General features: G+C 42.2%; 1 protein-coding gene across 1 annotated transcript in view; it reads right to left on the reverse strand.

Annotated features, from left to right (window-relative positions):
* The window catches only part of ATP11B (ATPase phospholipid transporting 11B (putative)), a 195,507-nt gene that overhangs the window by 88,465 nt on the left and 85,316 nt on the right, over positions 1-21,726 (reverse strand). The window contains exons 4-6 of the mRNA XM_038748670.1: positions 20,629-20,709; positions 6,813-6,920; positions 6,331-6,459 (exon numbers count right to left, since the gene is read on the reverse strand). Coding sequence (XP_038604598.1) covers positions 6,331-6,459; positions 6,813-6,920; positions 20,629-20,709 — 318 coding nt within the window. The remainder of the gene's footprint in view (positions 1-6,330; positions 6,460-6,812; positions 6,921-20,628; positions 20,710-21,726) is intronic.

Below are 21,726 nucleotides of genomic sequence, written 5' to 3' on the forward strand. Positions count from 1 at the left end.
TATAATGCAGAGAAGCAGCGTGGCTCAGTGGGAAAGAGCCCAGGCTTTGGAGTCGGAGGTCATGGGTTCAAATCCCGGCTCCACCACTTGTCAGCTGTGTGACTTTGGGCAAGTCACTTAACTTCTCTGGGCCTCAGTTCCCTCATCTGTAAAATGGGGATGAAGACTGTGAGCCCCATGTGGGACAACCTCATCACCTTGTATCCCCCCAGTGCTTAGAACAGTGCTTGGCACACAGTAAGCGCTTAATAAAAATGCAAAAATATAATAAAAATGCAAAAATATAACTATGCCCAAGGTCACAGAGCAGACAAGAGAAGCAGCATGGCTTAGTGGAAAGAGCACGGGCTTGGGAGTCTGAGGTCGTGGGTTCTAACTGTGGCTCCGCCACTTGTCAGCTGTGTGACTTTGGGCAAGTCACTTAGCTTCTCTGTGCCTCAGTTACTTCAAATACGGATTAAGACTGTGAACCCCACGTGGGACAACCTGCATACCTTGTATCTACCCCAGTGCTTGGAACATAGTAAGTGCTTAACAGATACCATAAGAATAATAATTATTATTATAACATTTGGCGACGTCCTTCACACTCAAAGATCCCACTGATGGTGGGATTCCCATGTGATCGTAGGTGTGGATGAAAAGGCCAAAGTGGACCCCACAGACTCAATGACACTGTGCGCACACACAAAGTCATCTTTGTTGTTTCGGGGTCGGCTGCCATCTTCGCTACTGGATCCTTTCTGCACAATCGTTATGAAGCTTCTTCCCACAAAGAACACTTTCTTGACTGCAGTGTGACTTACTAATCAATCTGTGACAACAATTTGTGAGTCCCAGTTTTACGCTAGACGAGAGAGTTGCCTGAGGATCTGTCTTATGTTATTAACAAGTTTCCTCTTTCTTGCCTTCGGCTTCCCAATTTCAGTTCACCACCTAGCCCTTGTTCAGGTGATCTACACAGGTCCATTTTCATCACATTTTCCACCCACTGCAGCTGTGCTGCGGTGACAAGAACTTCAATGTTCAGTGACTTCATTCTGGACTTAACTGCCTGTGATCCCGTTTTGCCAAGTCCTTTCAATCGTATTTAATCGTATCGAGCGCTTACTGTGTGCAGAGCACTGTACTTAGCGCTTGGGAAGTACAAGTCGGCAACATATAGAGACGGGCCCTACCCAACAGCGGGCTCACAGTCTAGAAAGGGGAGACAGACAACGAAAGAAAACATGTAGACAGGTGAGAAAACATGTAGACAGGTGAGAAAACATGTAGACAAGTGAGTAAACATGTAGACTAGACAGGTGAATGTCAATGTTTCATCTAAAATGGGCTTGGGAGTGTAGGGCTTAATTATTCATTCGATTGTATTATCTAAGTATGTCGAATGCTGCAAGCAATAGTGATAGGACCACTCCAAAAAGTTGGATCTGATTTCCAGGGGTAACCCATATCTCATCATCCTACAAAAGAACGTGGTCGGGAACCTGACTCTGCTCTCACACAGTAAGCGCTCAATAAATACGATTGATTGATTGATTGACTGATACCATATTGCTACCACAATATGGACGGGTCTCCCAAAGCTACCTTTCTTGATCTGAATTTCCCTAGTCGGGGAATTTCCTTGTGTAAAAGGATTCCGTGACAGTCTTTAGCTCTGGGCTGCCGATATAGATTTTGTGTTCCGCGTGGCTTCCCTGAAGCAGATGGCAGGCTACCTTGGTTTCTGTACGACTTATGAGCAGCCCGTAATTTCTTGGTGGCCCAAGAAGCAGTTTCCAATCCTTTGCATATGTTCTTGGGTGTGGGCCCCTAGGGAGCAACAATTTGCTTATATCAATTCCGGCAGGAGTTATCTCTAGGACTTCGAATAATCTTTAAATTGGGGGAACTGCCCAGAAGAACAAAAGCATATTTTAAAACCTGCCTATTCTAAAAAAATGCCACTCTTGTGGCACCCTATGTAGAAGAAGTTGAATGAAACACTGTAAGCTCATTGTGGGCTTCGAATAATCTTTAAGTTGGGGGAACTGCCCAGAAGAACAAAAGCATATTTTAAAACCTTCATATTCTAAAAAAAATGCCACTTTTGTGGCATCCTATGTAGAAGAAGTTGAATGAAACACTGTAAGCTCATTGCGGGCAGGGAACGTCTATACCAACACCCCCCCAATCCCACAGCACTTATGTACATATTTTTAAATGATATATTATAAATTATTGATCGATTCTTATTAAAGTCTGTCTCCCTCTCTAGACTGTAAGCTCGTTATGGGCAGGGAATGTGTCTGCTAATTCTGTTACATGGTAATAATAATAATAATAATGATAGCATTTATTAAGCACTTACTATGTGCCAAGCACTGTTCTAAGCGCTGGGTAGGTTACAAGGTGATCAGGTTGTCCCACGGGGGGCTCACAGTCTTCACCCCCACTTGACAGATGAGGGAACTGAGGCACAGAGGTTAAGTGACTTGCCCAAGGTCACACAGCTGACAAGCGCTTAGGAGGGGGCTCTGCACATAGTCAGTGCTCTATAACTGTGTTTGATTGATGGAGTCCAGCTACCAAACATCCCTACTTATAATAATAATAATAATAATAATAATAATAATAATAATAATGATGACATTTGTTAAGCGCTTACTATGTGCAAAGCACTGTTCTAAGCGCTGGGGGGGGGATGCAATATGATCAAGTTGTCCCACGTGGGGCTCACAGTCTTAATCCCCATTTTTACAGATCAGGTAACTGAGGCTCAGAGAAGTGAAGTGACTTGCCCAAGGTAACACAGCAGACTTGTGGTGGAGCTGGGATTCGAACCCACGACCTCTGACTCCAAAGCCCGGGCTCTTTCCACTGGGCCACGCTGCTTCTCTACTTTATCCCACTGGCAATGGGGAATGGATGAGACGCAGTGAGCCACGCCGTTACCACAAAGTCTCGAAAATGGAACGAATTTTTCCGGGCATACAAATATTCTCTAGACCGTAAGCTCGTTGTGGGCAGGGAATGTGTCTGCTTATTGCTGCATTGTACTCTCCCGAGCGCTAAGTATATGCTATGCACACAGTAAGCGCTCAACAAATACAACTGAAAGGATGAATGAATAGAGGTCTTGCTGAAGCTCTTTACACTTCTCCTATACCTGACGCGCTGCGGAGATCACCTTCCATGAAGTGGAACAACCCTGCAATTCTGGGAGCGGTCATTTGACTGTGAGCCCACTGTTGGGTAGGGACTGTCTCTATATGTTGCCAACTTGTACTTCCCAAGCGCTTAGTACAGTGCTCTGCACACAGTAAGCGCTCAATAAATATGATTGATGATGATTTGACGGTAGTCACCTGTACCTGATCCAGGAGAACTCTGTGTGGGATTTTGACGGCAACGGAGAATAACGAGAAACCTCAATAACTGCATCTATCTTTTCACCTTTCTCCTTGAAGATAATCTTTTTTTTATATATTATTTGTTAGGTGCTTACTATATGCCAGGCACTGTAGTAAGGGCTGGGGTGGACACCAGACAATCAGATTGGACGCCGTCCATGTCCCACACGGGGCTCACAGTCTTTAATCCCTATTTTACAGGTGAGGTAAATGAGGCATGGAGAAGTGACTTGTCCAAGATCACGCAGCAGACAAGTGGTGGGGCTGGGGTTATAGTAAATAATAATAATAACAATAACGGCATTTATTAAGCGCTTACTATGTGCAAAGCACTGTTCTAAGTGCTGGGGAGGTTACAAGGTGATGAGGTTGTCCCACAGGGGGCTCACAGTCTTCATCCCCATTTTACAGATCAGGGAACTGAGGCCCAGAGAAGTGAAGTGACTTGCCCAAAGTCACACAGCTGACAGTTGGCAGAGCCGGGATTTGAACCCATGACCTCTGACTCCGAAGCCCGGGCTCTTTTCCACTGAGCCACGCTGCTTCTCTCTGGGTTGTGGTTAGAACCCGGGTCCTTCTGACTTCCATGACCACACTGCTTCTCTCTTTCCTGTCCCATGGAAAGATAGGTACCTTTCTTAACTTTCCTATCCCGTGGAATTTGCTCTTGATCCCACTTATTAAGGAAGTGCTTGTGCAAGTTGTGTAAATGTTTACCTACTGTGTCACTTCCATGCTTGTTGACTCAGTCATTCATTCAATTGTATTTATTGAGCGCTTATTGTGTGCACAGCACTGTATTAAGAGCTTGGGAGGGAAGTGACTTGCCCCAAGTCACACAGCTGACAGTTGGCGGAGCCGGGATTTGAACCCGTGACCTCTGACTCCAAAGCCCGGGCTCTTTCCACTGAGCCATGCTACTTCTGACGATTCTGACACTACTTCTCTCCCCCTCGTCCCCCTCTCCATCCCCCGCATCTTACCTCCTTCCCTTCCCCACAGCACCTGTATATATGTATATATGTTTGTACATATTTATTACTCTATTTATTTATTTTACTTGTACATACCTATTCTATTTATTTTATTTTGTTAGTATGTTTGGTTTTGTCCTCTGTCTCCCCCTTTTAGACTGTGAGCCCAATGTTGGGTAGGGACTGTCTCTATATGTTGCCAATTTGTACTTCCCAAGCGCTTAGTACAGTGCTCTGCACATAGTAAGCGCTCAATAAATATGATTGATTGATTGATTGATACAATACAAGAATAAACAGACACATTCCCTGCCCACAACAAGCTTACAGTCTACTGTTAGGTCATCGGGTTCAGGGACTTGGCCATTTTTCATGTCTCTCACTGTAGGAGAGCCAGTGTGTAGTTTGTTATGAAGATGGGACAGCATAATATAATATGTTCTGGCTTCCCTAACATTTTTTTTTTTTACAGTATCTTCCTACTTTTTCCCAATAGGTTAAAAAAAAAACCCTAAATTATTTTGTACTTTCATAAAAAGAACAAGATGAAGTGTGCAAAATCAGAATTTTAATATTTAAACTATCACTCAGGAGTGGCGTTAAAAGGATTTAAAGCAGGGGGATAGGGGCTGGATGGCAGAAAGACCTGGGTTCTTTGCCACTCATCTGCTGGGTGACGTTGTATACCTGTTGTATATACAGGTATATACAGCACCTGTATATATGTATATATGTTTGTACATATTTATTACTTTATTTATTTATTTTATTTGTACATATCTATTCTATTTATTTTATTTTGTTAGTATGTTTGGTTTTGTTCTCTGTCTCCCCCTTTTAGACTGTGAGCCCACTGTTGGGTAGGGACTGTCTCTATGTGCTGCCAATTTGTACTTCCCAAGCGCTTAGTACAGTGCTCTGCACATAGTAAGCGCTCAATACGATTGATGATGATGGTTGGGCAAGTCACTTCACTTCTCTGTGCCTCAGGTACTTCAACTGTAAAATGGGGATTGAGACTATGAGCCCCAGGTGGAAAAGATACTATGTCCAACCTGATTTGCTTGAATCCACGTGAGCACTTTTAGTACAGTTCCTGGCACTAGACTGTGAGCTTGTTGTGGGCAGGGAATGTCACTGTTTATTATTGTACTGTACTTTCCCAAGCACTTAGTACAGTGCTCTGCACACAGTAAGCACTTAATAAATACGACTGAATGAATAAATGGCACATAGTATATGTATATATGTATATATGTTTGTACATATTTATCACTCTATTTATTTATTATTTATTTAATTTATTTATTTATTTATTTATTTTGCTTGTCCATATCTATTCTATTTATTTTATTTTGTTAGTATGTTTGGTTTTGTTCTCTGTCTCCCCCTTTTAGACTGTGAGCCCACTGTTGGGTAGGGACTGTCTCTATATGTTGCCAATTTGTACTTCCCAAGGGCTTAGTCCAGTGCTCTGCACATAGTAAGCGCTCAATAAATACGATTGATGATGATGATCGATGACATAGTAGGTGATTAATAAATGCCAAAATTATTATTATTTAAATTCTATGAGCACCAAAGACTGAGAGACATTAGTTTCCCTAAAAAGAAGACTTCAACTACTCTGCAATTTGGAATGAATTGAATCTACACTGAGTGATCCCACTAGAGAACAAGGCCAGTTTTTTATTTAAAAAATATCATTTGAAATGGATGGCATTAAGAAAATGGTTTTTGGTTCCTTCCCAGTAGAGCTTAGTCCTGAAAATGACTTTACATAAACAATGTTCAAATCAATCAATCCGTCAATGGTATTTATTAAGCACATACTGTGTGCAGAGCTCTGTCCAAAGCACTAAGTTCAATCCAACAGAGTTGCCAAACACGAATCCTTCCCACAAGGAGCTGACAGTCTACAAGGGGAGACGCGCCATAAAATAAATTACAGACTCACAAACCTTAAGGTTAGTTTCTCCGTCCAAGCTGGCAGTAGTAACATGACATGTGCCATCCACTCTATCTGAAGATAGAAGCACCAGATCGGCAGGGAAAGTTTCATCTTTGGCTACCCTGACAATATCACCCACCTGTGAAAATATTGGAAAATGAAATATTACTTTCTTTGATTAATCAGAATTACAGCGCCATGTGGGACGAGGACTGTGTCCAACCTGATTAACTTGTATCTACCCCAGTGCTTGGCACAAAGTAAGCGCTTCACAAATAACATAATAATAACGAATGAACAGACTTAAAAGAAACAGGATTAGGCATTAGTGTATACACCGAATCATTCCATAGGCTTTTACAGATGTTGCATGCATTAAGTACAGTGCTCTGCACATAGTAAGCGCTCAATAAATACGATTGATTGATTGATTGATTAAGTCAGTTTAACAGCTCTGTTGGCAGCAGAAATAGATGATTTGCTAACGCCTACCCTTATGTTTTTTGATCTAGTTTTGACCAGGCCACCGCTCCGAACAACATAAACCGGAGCTCCGTTTACTTCGTTGTCCGCTTTGTGCCTTAACCAGTCTTCATATCCCTGTAGGCGTAAAAAGATCAGAAAAATAGGGCATTTTACAATGTACTTTGAAAAGTATACGATAATAGTTATAAAATGAAGTAGATCTCAATGACGACAGTCCACTTTTACTAAAACATAGCTGTGGAGGACAGTTAACCATCTGGACGGTTGATACTGAATGCAGACGTTGATATATAGAGCGAAAAACGGTTTATCTGTCTTTGACAGTAGGGGTTGCGATCAGATAACTGAACTACACAGACGATGCAAATACCTCTTTTGGAAAAATAATTTCATTCTTCAACTTTCACTAAAGCTAGGACCGTTTGCCAAATTGAGCCAGTTCAGTCCCACTGGCTTTAATTTACCTAGTCCCTTTCCACTGGAGTTGCTAACGAGCAAGCGGACTGATGAAATGACGGAAGAAATGATGGGGAACTGGTGTAGAAGGCACAAAAATAAATGGCCTGGACAGTCCAGATGGAGCAGTCCGGCCATGGAAAACTAAGAGCTGTCTATAAGAGGGGAAAGTAAGGAAAGCTATAGATGTAGGCAGTGTGGCTCAGTGGAAAGAGCACAGGCTGGGGAGCCGGAGGTCATGGGTTCTAATTCCGGCTCCGCCACTTGTCAGCTGTGTGACTTTGGGCAAGTCACTTAACTTCTCCGGGCCTCAGTTACCTCATCTGTAAAATGGGGATTAAGACTGTGAGCCTTTCATGGGACAATCTGATCACCTTGTATCTCCTCCCAGCGCTTAGAACGGTGCTTTGCACCTAGTAAGCGCTTCAAAATGCCATTATAATAATAGTAATATTATTATTTTATAATAATATAAAATAAAATATCCCCCTTTTAGACTGTGAGCCCACTGTTGGGTAGGGACTGTCTCTATATGTTGCCAATTTGTACTTCCCAAGCGCTTAGTACAGTGCTCTGCACATAGTAAGTCAATAAATACGATTGATGATGATGATAATAATGTGGCTGTCACAACTCACACCATACAATGGAAAAATCACACCTGTAAATAATTTTTTATATTGACAGGGAAAAACCTCTCTTTACATTGCCAGCCCTTTAACGTCATTAATTATTGGTAATAGTTCTACAAATAGAGCAACAGAGTCCAATAAGAGGGAAAGTAACAGGAAATTGGTCTTGGAAAGACTCCTTTGATGAAATACGCTAATGTGAGAGGACGCAAAAAAAACAATTTACAACACTGCCTATGAGAAAATCCAAAACCCACACTTCATCCCATAAATCCTCGGGGATAAAGCCTGGGCCTGCGAGTCTGAGGACCTGGGTTCTAATCCCAGCTCTGCCACTTTGCTGTGTGATCTTGCTCAAGTGACGACTTCTCCACGCGGATGTTACCTCATCTGTAAAATGGGGACTAAGACTGTAAGCCCCGTTTGGGACATGAACTATATCCACCTCAATTAGCTCGTATCTACCCCAGCGCTTAGTTCAGTGCCTGGAACATAGTAAGCATATTGTTATTATTATTATTATTATTATTATTATTATTATTATTATGTGCTGTCTAGTCATTTCCAATTCATAGCGACTGTGGATATACTTCCTCCAGAACGTCCTGTCCTCTGCCATAATCCATAATCAATCAATCAATCGTATTTATTGAGCTCTTACTGTGTGCAGAGCACTGTACTAAGCGCTTGGGAAGTACAAGTTGGCAACATATAGAGACGGTCCCTACCCAACAGTGGGCTCACAGTCTAAAAGGGGGAGACAGAGAACAAAACCAAACATACTAACAAAATAAAATAAATAGGATAGATATGTACAAGTAAAGTAAATAAATAAATAACCTTTCTAATGGTTCTTCTGTTATCACTGTTATGGTCTTCTAGACTGTGAGCCCGTTCTTGGGTAGGGACCGTCTCTATATGTTGCCAACTTGTACTTCCCAAGCGCTTAGTACAGTGCTCTGCACACAGTAAGCGCTCAATAAATACGACTGAATGAATGGTCTCTGTACATCTAGCTGCCAGTCTCCCTCTTCCACGTTTTCCCTGGACTTTTCCTAGCATTAGTGTCTTCTCCAGAGAATTAGTCCTCCTGATTATGTGTCCAAAATATACCAATATAAATTGTCGGTTGGCCTTCCATAATAATAATAATAATAATAATAATGATGGCATTTATTAAACGCTTACTATGTGCGAAGCACTGTTCTAAGCGCTGGGGAGGTTAACAAGGTGAGCAGGTTGTCCCACAGGGGGCTCACAGTCTTCATCCCCATTTTACAGATGAGGTAACTGAGGCCCAGAGAAGTTAAGTGACTTGCCCACAGTCACACAGCTGATAAGTGGTGGAGCCAGGATTTGAACCCATGACCTCTGACTCCAAAGCCCGGGCTCTTTCCACTGAGCCACGCTGCTTCTCCAGGCAGCGGTTGGTTCCATAAACCACTTTGGTTTAATTTTCTCCTGAACTAAAACCATAAAAAAATAAAATTGATTGAAGTATATTTTCTTCTGTGTGGGAGACCTCTTTTCTTGTAAGAATAGTATTCTGTAAATATTTCTGCAAAGTCTATTTGGAGACTATGCTGGGGAAATCTTAAATCAAATGTAAGAACAACATTTCTGAGAAAAGCAGCGTGGTAACATGCAAGGTCACTCAAATGGTTTTGACACTTTTCTAGACCAAGTAACAACTTCTCTGTGCCTCAGTGACCTCATCTGTAAAATGGGAACTAAGACTGTGAGCCCCTTGTGGGACATGGATGGTGTCCACTTGGATTAGCTTGTATCTATCCCAGCGCTTAGTACGGTGCTTGGCACACAAGGGCTTAAATATGATAAAAAAAATTCCTAGGCTCTACTTGTGGTATAATTTATTTAAATGTCCAACTCCCCTGCTAGACTGGAAGCCTTCTTCATCATCATCATCACCATCAATCGTATTTATTGAGCGCTTACTGTGTGCAGAGCACTGTACTAAGCGCTTGGGAAGTACAAATTGGCAGGGAAGTACTTCTTGAGGAAAGTACTTCTTGAGTGCCCTGCACTCAATAAATATCACTGATTGATGTATATATTGCCCACTGTACTTAAGGAGATGAGACTGATGGTGAACTTCATTTATGAATGTGTTTAAGTGTCAGTGCCTGGAACATAGTAAGCATTTAACTAGTTATTATTATTATTATTATTATTTATTAAGTGCTGTCAAAAGGCCAGTGTGGGATCCGCAGTTCTGACCTGCTACCTCTGACTGATCCCCACACCAAGATAGTCTCTTGTGGTCCTCACATATTAGTTACTTGCTGTTCCCGCTGCAGTTTCACTTTTGTCTTCATTTCTTTGAAAATTTTTTGTTTTTTTAACATGGTACTTCTTACATGATGATGATGACGGCATTTATTAAGCGCTTACTATGTGCAAAGCACTGTTCTAAGCGCTGGGGAGGTGACAAGGTGATCAAGTTGTCCCCCGGGGGGCTCACAGTTTTAATCCCCATTTTACAGATGAGGGAACTGAGGCCCAGAGAAGTGAAGTGACTTGCCCAAAGTCACACAGCTGACAGTTGGAGGAGCCGGAATTTGAACCCATGACCTCTGATTCCAAAGCCCGGGCTCTTTCCACTGAGCCACGCTGCTTCTCAACATGCTTCTTACATGCTTACTATGTGTCAGGCACTGTGCTAAGCAATGGTGCAATAATAATAATGATGGCATTTATTAAGCGCTTACTATGTGCGAAGCACTGGTAAAATAATAAAATAATAATGGCGTTTGCTAAGTGCTTACTATGTGCAGAGCACTGTTCTAAGCGCTGGGGGGGATACAAGGTGGGGGCTTCCAGTCTTAATCCCCATTTTACAGATGAGGTCACTGAGGCTCAGAGAAGTGAAGTGACTTCCCCAAGGTCACACAGCAGACACGTAGCAGAGTTGGGATTTGAACCCATGACCTCTGACTCCAAAGCCCGGGCTCTTTCCACTGAGCCAAGCTGCTTCTCTGTTCTAAGCACTGGGGTGGTTACAAGGCGATCAGGTTGTCCCACGGGGGGCTCACAGTCTTCATTTCCATTTGACAGATGAGGTAACTGGGGCACAGAGAAGTTAAGTGACTTGCCCAAAGTCACACAGCTGACAATTGGCAGAGCTGGGATTTGAACCCATGACCTCTGACTCCAAAGTCCATGCTCTTTCCACTGAGCCATGCTGCTTCTCTGTTCTAAGCACTGGGGTGGTTACAAGGCGATCAGGTTGTCCCACGGGGGGGGCTTACAGTCTTCATCTCCATTTTACAGATGAGGTAACTGAGGCCCAGAGAAGTGAAGTGACTTGCCCAAAGTCACACAGCTAACAATTGGCGGAGCTGGGATTCGAACCCATGGCCTCTGACTCCAAAGCCCGGGCTCTTTCCACCGAGCCACGCTGCTTCTCAAGCTATCAGCCGCAGCCACTGTCCCACATGGGGCTCACAGTCCAACTAGGAGGGAAAACAGGTATTGAATCCTCACTGTGCAACTGAGGAAACCGAGGCCCAGAGAAGATAAATGAGTTGCCCAAGGTCACGACACAGGAGGCAAGGAGCATGGTCGGGATTAGAACCCAGGTCCTCTGGCTCCCAGGCCTGTGTTTTATCCATTAGGCCGAACTGCTTCTGGCCTCACAAATCCTCTGTTGCTCTTCATCATCATCATCAATCATATTTATTGAGCGCTTACTGTGTGCAGAGCACTGTACTAAGCGCTTGGGAAGTACAAATTGGCAACACATAGAGACGGTCCCTACCCAACAGTGGGCTCACAGTCTAAAACAAGCAGCTCTTGTTCAGAGCTGCTCCTTTCTCGATTACAGTGTGCCAGGCCGGTCTTTCTGTGCCAATTGATTGCCAGTTTTCTGTGGTCGGCAATATTTTCCAAAGCCGTCTTAACAGCACCCTCAAAACATTTCCTAATCCTCTTGGCTTTTCTTTGTTCTCCCAATTTCAGCTTTCTATTCCTATCATACTTACTGAGCACTAACTGGGTGCAAAGCAATGTACTAAGCGCGTGGGAGAATACGACCCAACAGAGCTGGTAGACACATTCCCTGCCCATCTCTGACTTATTCATTCATTCGATCGTATTGATTGAGCGCTTACTGTTTGCAGAGCACTGTACTAAGCGCTTGGGAAGTACAAGTTGGCAACATATAGAGACGGTCCCTACCCAACAGCGGGCTCACAGTCTGGAAGGGGGAGACAGACAACAAAACACATAAACCAAATAAAATAAAACCAAGGCCAGTATCCCCGAGTTGGGTTACGGCTCCGTTTCTTCCAGGAACGAGATTCAATTCCGGCACGCGCGTTCCTTTTATTTTCCAATCTTAAGGTGCCCTGATGGGAGGCGCTGACTTTAAAATGTCATTTGGTAGCAGGCAAAACGTGACATTCTCATTTCCCAGTGTGAATACGCACAACCTTTGCCCATTCCCACTCTGTATTTCCTCCCCACCCCAGACAGAATGGATTCCATGATCTCCCACAACCAGCGGCCTGAGACCAGGATATTAGAAAGGCAGATTCATTCATTCAATCGTATTTATCCTATCGATGATATGCAATGGACTGGATAGGACTTCTAGAAGAGGTGCAAAAAGCGAACTTACAATCTGCTGTCTACACAGCAGAGGTTTGGGTAGACACCTATTGTCTATTCTCCCCATACAGCACTGCTGTGTTAAGATGCATGGCTTCCAATCAATCAATCAATCGTATTTATTGAGCGCTTACTTCCATGCTGGGTGGCTCACCTGACTCATTCATTCATTCAATCGTATTTATTGAGCACTTACTGTGTGCAGAGCACTGTACTAAGCACTTGGGAAGTACAAGTCTGCAACATATAAAGACGGTCCCTACCCAACAGCGGGCTCACAGTCTAGAAGGGGGAGACAGACAACAAAACAAAACATATAAACCAAATAAAATAAAAAGAATAAATACGCACAAGTAAAATAGAGTAGTAAATATGTACAAACATATATACATATATACAGGTGCTGTGGGGAGGGGAAGAAGGTAAGGCTGGGGAGATGGGGAGGGGGAGTAGGGGGAGAGGAAGGAGGCGGCTCAGTCTGGGAAGGCCTTCTGGAGGAGGTGAGCTCTCAGTACGGCTACAATCAATCAATTGTATTTATTGAGCGGTTATTGTGTGCAGAGCACTGTACTAAGCGCTTGGGAAGTACAAGTTGGCAGTCTGTCTTGCCATATTTGATGTTGAGTGTAGCTCCGACGAAACTGCTCAAGAAGCCAGATTTGCCACCTGTGGAGTATACCAGGTCTCACAGACAGAGAAATGTTGGACAGCACTATGTATCTAGAGAACTAGTTTGGTTAGGAGTCAATCAATCAATCGTATTTATTAAGCGCTTACTGTGTGCAAAGCACTGTACTAAGCACTTGGGAAGTACAAGTTGGCAACATACAGGGACGGTCCCTACCCAACAGTGGGCTCACAGTCTAAAAGGGGGAGACAGAGAACAAAACCAAACATACTAACAAAATAAAATAGTATAGATATGTACAAGTAAAATAAATAAATAAATAAATAGAGTAATAAATGTGTACAAACATATATACAGGTGCTGTGGGGAAGGGAATGAGGTAAGATGGGGGGGATGGAGAGGGGGAATGACAGTCGAATGACAGGCTGCTGCCACAGTGTCTGAAAACCTGCCAAAGGGTAGGCTGGTCGTCTTGGTTAAATTTTCTACTTTTTTCTCTATCACTGGTCAGTCTGATTGACAGAATTCTGGGAGAGCATTTTGCCGTGTGGCCACTGTAGATTTAAGATTGAGGGAATAGTGTAGGATGATATAGTGTTCCTTTTTTTTTTTTTTTTTAGACATCAGCCCACAGTGACTGTCTGATCTGGCCAAGTGGTTTAAATCATTTGCATGGCTTAATAATAATAATAATAATAGCATTTATTAAGTGCTTACTATGTGCAAAGCACTGTTCTAAGTGCTGGGGAGGTTACAAGGTGATCAGGTTGTCCCACGGGGGGCTCACAGTCTTCATCCCCATTTTACAGATGAGGGAACTGAGGCCCAGAGAAGTGAAGTGACTTGCCCAAAGTCACACAGCTGGCAATTGGCGGAGCCGGGATTTGAACCCACGACCTCTGACTCCAAAGCCCGGGCTCTTTCCACTGAGCCATGCTGCTTCTCTTGGTTTCTTCGATGTGTGCCTCTACGTCACAATCATCTGCATAAAGTAATTCTGGAATGAGTGCCTTTAAGCCTTGGGATGACACTCTAAGTGTGAGTTGGATTAATTTCTCAGAAAAACATATGTTAACGTCTGCATTCGGGTCTTTGGCTCTGCACACAGTAAACGCTCAATCATCATCATCATCAATCGTATTTATTGAGCGCTTACTGTGTGTACAGCACTGTACTAAGCGCTTGGGAAGTACAAGTTGGCAACATATAGAGACAGTCCCTACCCAACAGTGGGCTCACAGTCTAAAAGGGGGAGACAGAGAACCAAACCAAATATACTAACAAAATAAAATAAATAGAATAGATATGTACAAGTAAAATAAATAGAGTAATACACATGTACAAACATATATACATATATACAGGTGCTGTGGGGAAGGGAAGGAGGTAAGATGGGGGGGATGGAGAAGGGGACGAGGGGAAGAGGAAGGAAGGGGCTCAGTCTGGGAAGGCCTCCTGGAGGAGGCCTCAATAAATACGACTGATTTGATTTGGCTGCATCTTCTTAGACTGTAAACTCCTGTATGCCCTCTAGACCGTACGCTCCTTCGTGGCAGATAACGTGTCCTTCAACTCGCAGTACAGTGCTCTGCACACAGTGAGCCCTCAATAAAAATGACTGATTGATCTTCTAGCATGACTACAAAGAACTGATTGGACAGGCCCAGGCCCACTACGCAAGGGATAACCTGATATTTATTTTACTTTGTTACTATGTTTGGTTTTGTTCTCTGTCTCCCCCTTTTAGACTGTGAGCCCACTGCTGGGTAGGGACTGTCTCTATATGTTGCCAACTTGTACTTCCCAAGCTCTTAGTACAGTGCTCTGCACACAGTAAGCACTCAATAAATACGATTGATGATGATGATTACTTTGTGTCTAGCCCTCAGAACAGTGCTTGGCACATAGTAAGTGCTTAACGGATACCATCATCAACATCATCAGCACTACGCATCTCTGCTTTATCCTACTGATGATGCGAGAGGTGAATTTGCATTCCACGGGTTTCAGGAAAGTCTGAAATCATTCCACTGCTTATTTGTGTGTGGACCTAAAACCCAAACCTGTACCCTGAGGGGGTAAAAAAAAAAAAAAAGCAAACTCCAAACTGCATTTCCTTATTTCTCTACTTCCTTTTTTCTCGCTCCCACACTGGGTCTAACACAAAGCAAGAAGCACTGAGAGGAAGCACCTCGGTCTAGTGATATTTCATCAGGGGCGGGGGATATTGTGAAATATTCTAACAAATTGTTTTCAGGCAACATGACTCTAGCTGCATTCTTCTGGAGTAATCAATCATATTTATTGAGCGCTTACTGTGTGCAGAGTACTGTACTAAGCGCTTGGGAAGTACAAGTTGGCAACATATAGAGACGGTCCCTACCCAACAGTGGGCTCACAGTCTAGAACAGTAAATTAGGGTTGAGAACCGAATGACCAGTGAAGAGTTTCTTAAATTGCTTCTTCCTGTCTACAAGTAAATCTGTTTCCCAAATTTACTTTAAGATAACTTTCCCCTACTTATAAATAAAATAATTACACTCTATTCAAAGTATGGGGCATATAGTCTACCCCGGCGCTTAGTTCAGTGCCTGGAACACTGTGAGCATTTAACAAATACCATAAAAAAATAAAATTAACTGAAAGGTGTGTTCTTTGTGTGAGACCTCCTCTTGTGAGAATTCTATTCTGTAAATATACTAAATGTAAGGTAACTTTCCCCTACTTATAAATAAAATAATTATGCTCTATTCAAAATAAGGGGTATGTAGTCTAATTCCATTTTCTCCTCTACTGATATACTATTTAACAATTTATTTCACTTCTTAGTGCTTAAGTTCTACTCCCCTACAGAATGAGGATATTATTTTAAGTATTAATTCATAAAGAGGTTATTAGAATTGTTAATGATATGTTATGCCTATCATCTATACCAAACTCAAGGTAAATTCAAGGTAATCAGATAGGAAATAGCCCCTTCCCAATTGTGGCTTGCAATGTAATGTATTCATTCATTCACTCAATCGCATTTAATGAGAGCTTATTATGTGTAGAGAACTGTACTAAGCACTTGGAAAGTACGATTTGGCAACAGATAGAGACAATCCCTATCCAACAACGGGTTCACTGTCTAGAAGGGGGTAATAAACTTAAATTCCATTAGTCAAAGCATATGTTTTATAGATAGTATAAGGCATTATATAAGTAAAAATTAAGGGTGTGAATTCATTTTCTTATAGAAAGGGTTGGAGAGGAGAAGATGCAAGGCAGAGAGGGGAGAGCAAGCAGAAAGAGGAGAGAGAGTGGGGGAAGGGGAGAGAGCAGGAATCTGATCTCAGCCCAAATTCAGCCAGGGAGAGGTCTGTTTGGCCCAACAGTCTTTAATACATAAGGATTTGAGAATCAGGACAGTGATATAATAATAATAATAATAATAATAATAATAATAATAATAATAATAATAATGATGGCATTTGTTAAGCCCTTACTATGTGCAGAGCACTGTTCTAAGCTCTGGTGGGGGGATACAGGGTGATCAAGTTGTCCCACATGGGGCTCACAGTCTTCATCCCCATTTTACAGATGAGGGAACTGAGGCTCAGAGAAGTTAAGTGACTTGCCCAAGGTCACACAGCAGACATAGAGCCTTGAATACAAGGAGCTGAACTGTTCCAATATGGTGACGAGTTAACTTCCTGACTCAGGTTAATCACACTGGAACTTTGAGAGTTTACTTAAGAGACTTCCCCATTAATAAGCTCAGGGGCTCTCCCCAAATTGCAGCCATTTGCAATCTTCCATAATACAAGTGAAGCACTTAACAAATACAACCGTAAAAAAAAGTGGTTTTTTTTTAAAAAAAAAAAAACATTTGTTTTAGAATCTTCCCTGCCCTCACTCAGACCTGATTTGAGAAACTGACATCATCATCATCATCATCATCAATCGTATTTATTGAGTGCTTACTATGTGCAGAGCACTGTACTAAGCGCTTGGGAAGTACAAATTGGCAACATATAGAGACAGTCCCTACCCAACAGTGGGCTCACAGTCTAAAAGGGGGAGACAGAGAACAAAACCAAACATACTAACAAAATAAAACATCTCAAAAGACAATCTATCAGTTTATGCTCTTTTAAGGGGACTTAAAGCAGATCTCTCCTAAAACTCCAATAAAAAGTACAGGATGTAATCAATCCATCAATCAATTGTATTTATTGAGCACTTACTGTGTGCAGAGCACTGTACTAAGCGCTTGGGAAGTACAAGTTGGCAACATATAGAGACAGTCCCTACCCAACAGTGGGCTCACAGTCTAAAAGGGGGAGACAGAGAACATTTGTGGAGCTTTTAAATATGCTTAATATGGCACAAACAGGAGCTGTTTAAATAAATGTCTTTTAAAAGACAAGCAATGCTAAAGTAAAAGGGAAAATGGTGCTATTTCTGTTAAAGCAAATTCCTTTGAGAAGCTCTGAAAACCAAAAGGAAAGCCACCAAAACACTGTATGTTGAAGCACCACATTTTTGCAAGAATTGGTCTACTATAGTTCGGTCTCAAGGATCATAAACTGCTCATGAAGAACATTTAAAATTCTAACAGAAAGACCTAAACAATCTCAAGCTATAAAATTGAAGTTCCTCAAAAAAGGAGATATGATTAAATCTGTTTAGGTAGATTAGACTATATGCTCGTCCTCTTGAATGTAAGCTCGCTGTGGGCAGGGAATCACTGTTTATTGTTGTATTGTACTTTCCCAAGTACTTAATACAGTGCTCTGCACACAGTAGGCACTCGATAAATATAATAATGAATAGCAAGTGAGTCTCTATAACAAGCGTTTTTCTAGCTAAAAATACAAACTTGTAGCCTTAAAAAGTGGCTGGGGTTTGTCTAAGGGTGAAAACCTTTCACTCTTGTTCATTTTCAACAAAAAAAACCTGTCTCTCCTTAAAGAGACTGAAAAGCCATCCGAGAAATAGTACGGAAAACAGAATTTTGCACTGCAGAACTTATTCCTATTGTGAAATCATTATCTCTATATAGTATATTTGAAATTCTGAGGTAAAGGAGTGGTCTTCATAATAGCACACTATATCATACAGATCTCCTTTACTGCCAAATTTCAACTATAAACTTTGCAATTTATATTGTTTTGTATTTGCATCGCCTCATCTTTCCTGTTGTATCTGAGTCCATACCCTTCCCCACCTTATTTTTAGGTTTTGAGCCCCTGGGGGGTCAGAGACCATGTCAATCAAACAATTGTTTTTATTCAGCGCTACTGTGTGCGGAGCAATGTACTAAGCGCTTGGGAGAATACGATATAATAGATTTGGTAGACATGTTTCCTGCCACAAGGAGCTTACAGTCTAGAGGGGAAGGGGAACAATAAAATGCATTACAGCTATGAACATGTCTGAACAATTGAACTCTCATCTATGTGTTTTTCCCAGCGCTTAGTACAGTGCTCTGCTTACAGTAAGCCCTGAATAAATATGATTCATTCTACTAATTCATCAGGAAAAATGTGAATTCCATCCACTTGAGGTTACCAAGATTTTTATTCCACTAAACATTCTCAGTGATAGTGGAAGTGTGCAAAAATAAATTATTTCTCTAGCTAAAATTGATTACAATTTTGTTAAAAGTCAGGAGATGGGTTGAATTGACTCCAGAGGTTTCTTCTAATTCTAGTTGTTTTCACTTTATGCATACGCATTTATACATTAACTATCAAATGCTATAGATTTATTTATATCCTAAATTCACTTTCCTCATTTGTTTTCAAATGTTTTAACTTGTGCTTCCCAAGCGCTTAGTAATAATAATAATAATAATAACAATAATAATGATGGTATTTGTTAAGCGCTTACTATGTGCAAAGCACTGTTCTAAGTGCTGGAGGGGATACAATGTGATCAAGTTGTCCCACGGGGGGCTCACAGTCTTCACCCCCATTTTTACAGATGAGGGAACTGAGGCTCGGAGAAGTGAAGTGACTTGCCCAAGGTCACACAGCAGACTTGTGGCGGAGCCGGGATTCGAACCCACGACCTCTGACTCCAAAGCCCGGGCTCTTTCCACTGAGCCACGCTGCTTCTCTTAGTACAGTGCTCTGCACACAGTAAGCGCTCAATAAATACGATTGATTTTCAGTTTTCCAAAGAAATGAATATAAATTTTGATTTTGACAGTCATTTGAGATTTACTCTCATTTTTTTTAATAATCCACACCATCATTCACGTCCTAAAATCATTTTGCGACCGAATCAAACACCTACAGATTATTTTAGGAGTCATTTCTTACTTCGCCCCTAAATTCTCCTAAGCAAGGTCTGAGGATTGTTTTCAGACTCTTCCCAGGTACGCCAAGAGCAGAATGTTGGCCGAGATTTTGATGCTAACCAAAGTTCAAAAGAAAATGGTCGTTAAAAGTCACTGCTAACCATTCCCTGCTGGGTATTTGGTGAGATTGTCTAATTTAATTTTGTAATATTACAGGAAACAATTACATTTGCTTCTTTAAAGAGACTGTGCTCCGCATCACTGTCATTTTATCCTCAAGATCACTGAAATGTTTGTTGAGCACCCATTTGCTAAGCACTGTTCTCTAGGCGCTTTGTGATGTGCGACAGTAGAAGGCAAGATCCTTACCCTTATAAAATTTATAAATTCACAGGAGAGAAGAAAACACTAGCTGCCAACATACACATGATAAAAACAAAAGCAGGTAACTAAACTGAATAAGATCACATCTCCTCCAAGAGGCCTCCCCCCGATTAAGTCTTCTTTTCATGCATTCATTCATTCGTTCGTTCAATCAATCGTATTTATTGAGGGCTTACTGTGTGCAGAGCACTGTACTAAGCGCTTGGAAAGTACAATTCGGCAAGAGACAATCCCGATCTAACAGGCTCACAGTCTAGAAGGGGGGAGCTTTTACCCAGCTCACTTTCCCTTCTGATTGTCCAAACACTTGGATCTGTGATCTTTTGGCATTTAATATTTGCCCCTTAACCCCACAGCACTTATGTACACATGTCTTTAAATTATATATTATAAAATATTTATATTAATGTCGGTCTCCCCCTCTAAACTGTAAACTCGTTGTGGGCGGGGGTTGGTCTACCACCTCTGTGGTACTGTGCTCTTCCAAGCGCTTAGTACGGTGCTCTGCACAAAGTAAGCATTCGATAAAGCATTCAATAAGCGCTCATTACAGTGCTCTGCACGCAGGAAGCGGTCAATAAATAAAATTGAATGAATGAATACCACTGACGATGATAATGACGATGTGAATAAATAATAAACAGAACCCCACATGAGTGATTAAATGGTTTGGTAGGATAACATGCCCTGACATAAATTGGAAAGTGGGAATTACACACCAATACAGCATCCTCTAAAAAAACACAAAAAAACTATTTCTGACACATTTATGGCAGTGACAATGGTAAAAGAGCAAATCCATACCTGCTTTATGGCTGTTACAGTTATCACAAAGAATAATGGAAGCCCACTAGTAACAGGACTGGTAGGAGTATCGATCATAAGCTGGAAAATATAAAGGATATTAAAAAAATTTTATACGCAGTAATGCTTTAGGATCGTGCGTTTTCAAACAACCATATGTGCATTCATTTTACAATTAATGGGAACTCCAAGTTCAGATTACTCGAAGGATACACCATCATTCATTCAATTGTATTTATTGAGCACTTACTGTGTGCAGAACACTGTACTAAGCACTTGGGAAGTACAAGTTGGCAACATATAGGGACGGCCCCTACCCAACAGTGGGCTCACAGTCTAGAACCAATTGCTGTGACAACAGAGGATCTTGGATATTAAGTGATGTGACAGGTATTCATTCAATTGTATTTACTGAGCGCTTACTGTGTGCAGAGCACTGTACTAAGCGCTTGGGAAGTACAAGTTGGCAACATATAGAGAAGGTCCCTACCCAACAGCGGGCTCACAGTCTAGAAGGGGGAGACAGACAACAAAACAAAACACATTAACAAAATAAACAGAATATGTACAAGTAAAATAGATCTCCCACCCTCATGTCTCTCTCCACTTCAATCCATACTTCATGCTGCTGCCCGGATTATCTTTGTCCAGAAATGCTCTGGGCATGTTACTCCCCTCCTCAAAAATCTCCAGTGGCTACCAATCAACCTGCGCATCAGGCAGAGAGTCCTCACCCTGGGCTTCCAGGCTGTCCATCCATCCCCTCGCCCCCTCCTACCTCACCTCCCTTCTCTCCTTCTCCATCCCAGCCCGCCCCCTCCGCTCCTCCACCGCTGATCTCCTCACCGTACCTCGCTCTCGCCTGTCCCGCCATCGACCCCCGGCCCACGTCCTCCCCCGGGCCTGGAATGCCCTCCCTCTGCCCATCTGCCAAGCTAGCTCTCTTCCTCCCTTCAAGGCCCTACTGAGAGCTCACCTCCTCCAGGAGGCCTTCCCAGACTGAGCCCCTTCCTCCCTCTCCCCCTCGTCCCCCTCTCCATCCCCCCATCTTACCTCCTTCCCTTCCCACAGCACCTGTACATATGTTTGTATATATAT

Source organism: Tachyglossus aculeatus, chromosome 1 (assembly GCF_015852505.1).
Source record: "Tachyglossus aculeatus isolate mTacAcu1 chromosome 1, mTacAcu1.pri, whole genome shotgun sequence".
NCBI classification, from domain to species: domain Eukaryota; kingdom Metazoa; phylum Chordata; class Mammalia; order Monotremata; family Tachyglossidae; genus Tachyglossus; species Tachyglossus aculeatus.